General features: G+C 43.4%; 1 protein-coding gene across 1 annotated transcript; it reads right to left on the bottom strand.

Moving 5' to 3' along the window:
* Positions 1-4,259: 4,259 nt before the first annotated feature.
* Positions 4,260-7,375, bottom strand: LOC138852807 (putative per-hexamer repeat protein 5). Its single transcript, XM_070085733.1, has 3 exons — positions 6,650-7,375; positions 5,032-5,368; positions 4,260-4,324 (listed from the first exon to the last, which is right to left on the bottom strand). The coding sequence occupies exons 1-3, from the start codon at positions 7,373-7,375 to the stop codon at positions 4,260-4,262; spliced, it is 1,128 nt and encodes a 375-aa protein (XP_069941834.1).
* Positions 7,376-7,606: the final 231 nt, after the last annotated feature.

Raw genomic sequence — 7,606 nt, 5'->3', positions numbered from 1 at the left:
CGCCTTTTTTCTGTTTGTTTTTTTAAGTGGGGGTTCGAGCATGGTGGCTGGTTGGGGTTGTCTCCTGCTAAGGTAAATTTTGTCAGGCCACAGAACAAGTGTTTCCTGACGCGGGTCTTAGTCATATGATGACCCGCAGCTGGAGCTTTTGGTCATCTGACCGAGGACTTCCGGTCCGTCCACTCGAGGGTATAGTCTTGGGGCATTTCTTAGGGTTTTTATTATTCTTGTAATGGGGCATATTTATTGACAGGTATATCAGATATGATCTACAGAATCATTAATTTGGTTCACAATGGACAAGTGAATATGTAATTAATGAAGATGAATGCTATGAATTGGAATATACTGAGTATTTTATTTTCAATCTTTTGTGAACAAGTTTCTCTAAAAAAATAAAATTCAACATATTGTATTAAGGGTAACGGACAAAAAGTAATATAATTACACAGGAACATGTGTGTCCTCAACTAACTGCACTTTTTTGACCTACTTGCGAGCGAGCGAGCGAGCGCGCGCGCGCGCACACACACACACACACACACACACACACACACACACACACACACACACACACCTAATATTCTGGTTAAACGAAAGGGTTGTTTATCGCTTAGTTATGATTGCAGTAGTAGTCATAATACATAAATAACACTACATAAGAGAGAGGAGCTTACGACGACGTTTCGGTCCGACTTTGACCATTTACAAAGTCGGACCGAAACGTCGTCGTAAGCTCCTCTCTTCTATGTGCAGGTTACTTGTGTATTGTTCCAGTCACGGTATTTTCCATTTTGTTATTTAACAAGAATAATGTTCAAGTTAAGGGTGTTGGCATATCTGTTTCCCAGGAACTTTTATTTCGCCTTCATGGTCTTAGTTCAAGATATTTGTTTTCGTTAGCTGGAAGCGCCGATGATGGTAGCCCTGGATTATCTAGTACCACTTATGTTAACCAATGTTAACTGTTTACAAAAATGTTTAGGGTACTGTGTCTCGCTTCTCGGCGCTGTACCACTCATCTCTAAATGTTGCCATTGTTGACCATCTTTACATCTTAGCATTTAAAATTTATCTAATTTCAGGGTTAGTGAATCTTAAATAGTCATTTCTTGCATGACGGAAGGGGCAATAGACGCTAGTATATGTGGGGACAGTTGAATTGAAAACTTTGTTTATAGTATACACACAAGAATCTCTCTTTATATTTGAGTAATACTTTTATTTAAAAAGGTGTTACCAAGATTAATTCATAAATGTACACTGCCAGACAACTGCCAATTACCATATTCTGGGAGAGACGGGACGGCACAGTACACATCGAAGACACGAGTCTTTCAACTGGAATACAAGAAGTTGATTATAAGTTGATGACTTAGAGAAATATGTAATCTGTATAATTTATTATAAAATGTATATTCTATTATCTGTAACCAAGGTTCAGTAAGGGATCGGTCACTGTTCGTCTGTGCTAGCTAGATTTTTTTAATTAGCTCTATCAGAAGCTTGTCTGATGTGAAATGTCGTAAAAATACATCTGATATTATAGATCTCCTCCAATGAGAGTTACCATCTGTTGGCGACATAATTCCAGTTTCCCATAGCAATTAGAAACTAATGGCTAGAAAGAGAGATTGTGAGGGAAGAGGGAGGAGTTTTGGTGCATTCCCCCTAGAGGTGCAGGAAGGCCTTTGTTCAGACGTCTGTCTCCTAAATATTACTTGTACTCTTTTCATAGTACGTAGTATTTCTTCATGTCTGCTGTAACATAAATTTGTGTGTTAATGCAACATTGTCTACATCTCTGTAGAGATTCGAGTATTCTGTAGAGCACACTGTCCTACTTTATGTGGTGTATGTTTAGTGTCATCCATTCATCTAGTGTTGGTGTGTATTTATGAACTCCCGTTTTTCCTCCCGTTGGTCGTTACACAGGAACTCAGTAGAAGCTAGGATTATAACTGAGTTTCCAGCTGTAGAACATGGAGGATAGGAGCTATCGTTTACAATGATACGTTTTCAACATGCTAGCTACAATTAGCTCATTGTAGGTGTTACCAAAAAGGGACTGGGGTTCCAGCTTACTATTCATATATGTATATAAAATAATTTCACCTCTATTTCTTATCATAAGTGTTATTGATGATAATTACCATGCTGGCTAGGGCTAAAGTTCATTATTACGATAATATGTCAAATAACCTCTTAAGCAGCCGATAATCTAAATTTATGCCAAAATTCTGGTTAAGATGGCATCAGAGAAAAGAGGTTTGCACCATTAGTATATGCAGTATAAAAAATAAGGTTTGAATGAAGGGCATTGCGGGAGCCAAGGAAACGGAATTAGCATTTGTTTAGTGTTTTTGGGAAATAAAAATAAGTGAAATAAGTTGAAACATTGATGTAATACATATGATCCCTAAAAATAATTAGAAAAACTGGAAAAAAATCGTAAAAATGTTAAAGCACATCTGCTTTCTTCACATGACACTTGTGCTGCCATAATGTGATCACCAATGTCACCTTCATGCCACAATAAGTAATAATCAGATTTCACTCATTTTTTGTCTTACACCACTTCCAAAATCAAGGAAATATTTTTGGTAAAAATTTTTTTTCACAGTTGCCGGCAATGAAGACACTTATTTTAGACCCTTCAGAAATATAGGAGCTAATTTCATGATCTCTTTCCTAGTAGTACGAAATATGTTTAACATGCATTTCCGATGTAGTGAGTTATCTACTCCTGCACCTAGACAAGTATTAATGATTTAATGATAATATTCTTTAATGTTAAATCAAATAACTATCTGAGGTGAAACAGTTGTGAATAGTATAATCTTATATTTGCTATATGTATGTAGCCTGATTTTATTTACAATAGCCTACTACTGGTTAGTGGATTAATAATTACAACCATAGGGGCTGGCCAAGGAGGAAGTAATTTAAAAGTTGTAACAGGGTGCACCTGTAGTGGTTGCCTGATTCCAATAAAGAATAAAAGGGCATAATGGTCTGGAATGATGTCCCAGACAATGGAGCTGGAGCGATGTGGTCCCGGCGCCGTGAACTATTTTCAAGGGTTCTTAAGGAGTAAAAATGGAACTTTGTGAACCATTAAGCTCCAGACCATGGAGGTGAACTCTTCTCCAGGCTGAGGGACTGACCACCTCAAATACTATTTCTCTAAGGTTGATAGACTGATTACGCCATTTTCATTTCACTATTACACCTGCTGCTTCTTTATTTGTCTGAGGAAGTCTACTGTGTGAACGAAACGTTTCAATGTTGCTACCTGTTGCACATGTGACTTAATCAACTTGTCGGTATTTTATACCATTTTAACTATAACTGTTTCCTTGCGATAACATGAGACGCTCTTTTGGTCGGCTTTAAGTTTTCAGTCCCCTCATGGGAGGCTTTAAGTTTCGGTAGAATATAAGCTGTGTTTTATGTCATAAGTCAGATGTTGTAAGGTAACTGTTGTGTTGTCTCCTTATATGCCTTCCTGCTGATCCTTTATTTTTACATTTCCTGGATAATGTAAGAAATCACGAAAGTGCTTGGAATTCTATTATACATTATAAATTTTTCCTCGAAAGGATTAACCGAACAGTTGGAGTAGTCGCTCAGAACTTCTGAACTCCTCTCTGCCCAGTGCAATTCTTTACTTCGAGCTTTCGAGAAAGGTGCCTCGATACTTATCTGGAGTTTACCTGGAGTGGGTTTCGGGGGTCAACGCCCCCGCGGCTCGGTCTGAGACCAGGCTTCATGGTGGATCAGGGTCTGATCAACCTTTGAAGGAAATGGAGATACGTTCTCCATTCTCAGATCAAACCTGACTGTGTTGTATTCCCAGCTCTTTGTGACTTAGAAGTTTAGCGCTTACAGGTTTAGCTATAAATATAAGTGAGAATTACCTAAAATATATTAGCATGAAATATTTATATTAGACACCCTCCAGGGAGTATGTCTTTATACTAGGTAGGGTTGCTGATCCGAGGAACTGGAGCTACTCTCCCATTCACTGAATCACCACTAGCTACATACCATTCATCAGACGTTAACGACCGCATGAGTATAATACAAACATTACACTTTAGAATAAATTTTCAACTTTGACCTTCATGTGATCTACTCATTTATCATGAGCACAAACATTCCTTCTCTCGGTTTTATATATTTATAATCTCCTGCCATGACAGTGTTAGATGTGCTTAACCATGAAGCCCCTGATGCAACTTTTCAAGGAAATCTCGTTATCGCAGACTTTTTCGATGGATAATTCGCTTCATAAGAATTAATTTTGATTGTTGATTATGACCTGTGAAAAGTAAAAACGACTGAGTTCAAAGAAATTTGCACATAATGGAACTGTTCATCCTGTGTATGATTATTGTGCAGTTATATGCGAATCTCACTACTGTGTGCCTTATATATGATTGTTGCTGTACTACAATAAATCACCTTTAAAGTAAATATTTCCTAGAGTCGGAAAATATGAGAAATTTGTTAGATAACTATCGGCAGGTTAAAAATATTAACATAGTATTTATTGGGAAGTTGCTTCAGTTTTTATATTTATATGAAAAATAATGTAATCAGTATTATTATGCTGGCACCCCAGCATTGATGGTATCTTAATGTAACTTTATCATGCTATAACCATCCTTGCCCAAATGGCAGTCGTTCCTGCACCTGACCTAGTTCCTGCACCTGACCTAGTTCCTGCACCTGACCTAGTTCCTGCACCTGATCTAGTTCCTGCACCTGACCTAGTTCCTGCACCTGACCTAGTTCCTGCACCTGACCTAGTTCCTGCACCTGACCTAGTTCCTGCACCTGACCTAGTTCCTGCACCTGACCTAGTTCCTGCACCTGACCTAGTTCCTGCACCTGACCTAGTTCCTGCACCTGACCTAGTTCCTGCACCTGACCTAGTTCCTGCACCTGACCTAGTTCCTGCACCTGACCTAGTTCCTGCACCTGACCTAGTTCCTGCACCTGACCTAGTTCCTGCACCTGACCTACCTGACCTAGTTCCTGCACCTGACCTAGTTCCTAGTTCCTGCACTTGACCTATTTCCTGCACCTGACCTAGTTCCTGCACCTGACCTAGTTCCTGCACCTGACCTAGTTCCTGCACCTGACCTAGTTCCTGCACCTGACCTAGTTCCTGCACCTGACCTAGTTCCTGCACCTGACCTAGTTCCTGCACCTGACCTAGTTCCTGCACCTGATCTAGTTCCTGCACCTGATAGTTCCTGCAGATTAGTTCCTGCACCTGATCTAGTTCCTGCACCTGATCTAGTTCCTGCACCTGACCTAGTTCCTGCACCTGACCTAGTTCCTGCACCTGACCTAGTTCCTGCACCTGACCTAGTTCCTGCACCTGACCTAGTTCCTGCACCTGACCTAGTTCCTGCACCTGACCTAGTTCCTGCACCTGACCTAGTTCCTGCACCTGACCTAGTTCCTGCACCTGATCTAGTTCCTGCACCTGATCTAGTTCCTGCACCTGACCTAGTTCCTGCACCTGACCTAGTTCCTGCACCTGACCTAGTTCCTGCACCTGACCTAGTTCCTGCACCTGACCTAGTTCCTGCACCTGACCTAGTTCCTGCACCTGATCTAGTTCCTGCACCTGACCTAGTTCCTGCACCTGACCTAGTTCCTGCACCTGACCTAGTTCCTGCACCTGACCTAGTTCCTGCACCTGATCTAGTTCCTGCACCTGACCTAGTTCCTGCACCTGACCTAGTTCCTGCACCTGACCTAGTTCCTGCACCTGACCTAGTTCCTGCACCTGACCTAGTTCCTGCACCTGATCTAGTTCCTGCACCTGATCTAGTTCCTGCACCTGACCTAGTTCCTGCACCTGACCTAGTTCCTGCACCTGACCTAGTTCCTGCACCTGACCTAGTTCCTAGTTCCTGCACCTGACCTAGTTCCTGCACCTGACCTAGTTCCTGCACCTGACCTAGTTCCTGCACCTGACCTAGTTCCTGCACCTGACCTAGTTCCTGCACCTGACCTAGTTCCTGCACCTGATCTAGTTCCTGCACCTGACCTAGTTCCTGCACCTGACCTAGTTCCTGCACCTGACCTAGTTCCTGCACCTGACCTAGTTCCTGCACCTGACCTAGTTCCTGCACCTGACCTAGTTCCTGCACCTGACCTAGTTCCTGCACCTGACCTAGTTCCTGCACCTGACCTAGTTCCTGCACCTGACCTAGTTCCTGCACCTGACCTAGTTCCTGCACCTGACCTAGTTCCTGCACCTGACCTAGTTCCTGCACCTGACCTAGTTCCTGCACCTGTAGTTCCTGCACCTGACCTAGTTCCTAGACCTAGTTCCTGCACCTGATCTAGTTCCTGCACCTGATCTAGTTCCTGCACCTGACCTAGTTCCTGCACCTGACCTAGTTCCTGCACCTGACCTAGTTCCTGCACCTGACCTAGTTCCTGCACCTGACCTAGTTCCTGCACCTGACCACGTTCTAGTTCCTGCACCTGACCTAGTTCCTGCACCTGACCTAGTTCCTGCACCTGACCTAGTTCCTGCACCTGACCTAGTTCCTGCACCTGACCTAGTTCCTGCACCTGACCTAGTTCCTGCACCTGACCTAGTTCCTGCACCTGATCTAGTTCCTGCACCTGATCTAGTTCCTGCACCTGATCTAGTTCCTGCACCTGACCTAGTTCCTGCACCTGATCTAGTTCCTGCACCTGATCTAGTTCCTGCACCTGACCTAGTTCCTGCACCTGACCTAGTTCCTGCACCTGATCTAGTTCCTGCACCTGACCTAGTTCCTGCACCTGACCTAGTTCCTGCACCTGACCTAGTTCCTGAACCTGACCTAGTTCCTGCACCTGACCTAGTTCCTGCACCTGACCTAGTTCCTGCACCTGACCTAGTTCCTGCACCTGACCTAGTTCCTGCACCTGACCTAGTTCCTGCACCTGATCTAGTTCCTGCACCTGACCTAGTTCCTGCACCTGATCTAGTTCCTGCACCTGACCTAGTTCCTGCACCTGACCTAGTTCCTGCACCTGACCTAGTTCCTGCACCTGATCTAGTTCCTGCACCTGACCTAGTTCCTGCACCTGACCTAGTTCCTGCACCTGACCTAGTTCCTGCGCCTGATCTAGTTCCTGCACCTGATCTAGTTCCTGCACCTGATCTAGTTCCTGTACCTGATCTAGTTCCTGTACCTGATCTAGTTCCTGCACCTGATCTAGTTCCTGCACCTGATCTAGTTCCTGTACCTGATCTAGTTCCTGCACCTGATCTAGTTCCTGCACCTGATCTAGTTCCTGTACCTGATCTAGTTCCTGCACCTGACATAGTTCCTGAACCTGATCTAGTTCCCATACCTGATCTAGTTCCTGCACCTGATCTAGTTCCTGAACCTGATCTAGTTCCTGTACCTGATCTAGTTCCTGTACCTGATCTAGTTCCTGCACCTGATCTAGTTCCTGAACCTGATCTAGTTCCTGTACCTGATCTAGTTCCTGCACCTGATCTAGTTCCTGCACCTGATCTAGTTCCTGAACCTGCCATAGTTCCTGAAGCTAACATAGTTCCTCCACCTAACATAGTTCC

The sequence above is a fragment of the Cherax quadricarinatus genome, chromosome 1, assembly GCF_038502225.1.
Source record: "Cherax quadricarinatus isolate ZL_2023a chromosome 1, ASM3850222v1, whole genome shotgun sequence".
NCBI classification, from domain to species: Eukaryota; Metazoa; Arthropoda; class Malacostraca; order Decapoda; family Parastacidae; genus Cherax; species Cherax quadricarinatus.
This window is presented reverse-complemented; position numbering and strand designations above follow the sequence as displayed.

Coding starts and splice junctions, on each gene's coding strand:
- LOC138852807 (XM_070085733.1), bottom strand. CDS start 7,375: ATGGGAACTAGATCAGGTTCAGGAACTATGTCAGGTGCAGGAACTAGA. Junction 5,369..6,649: donor GAACTAGATCAGGTGCAGGA/ACTAGATCAGGT, acceptor GGTCAGGTGCAG/GAACTAGGTCAGGTGCAGGA. Junction 4,325..5,031: donor AGGTGCAGGAACTAGGTCAG/GTAGGTCAGGTG, acceptor TACTTTTCACAG/GTCATAATCAACAATCAAAA.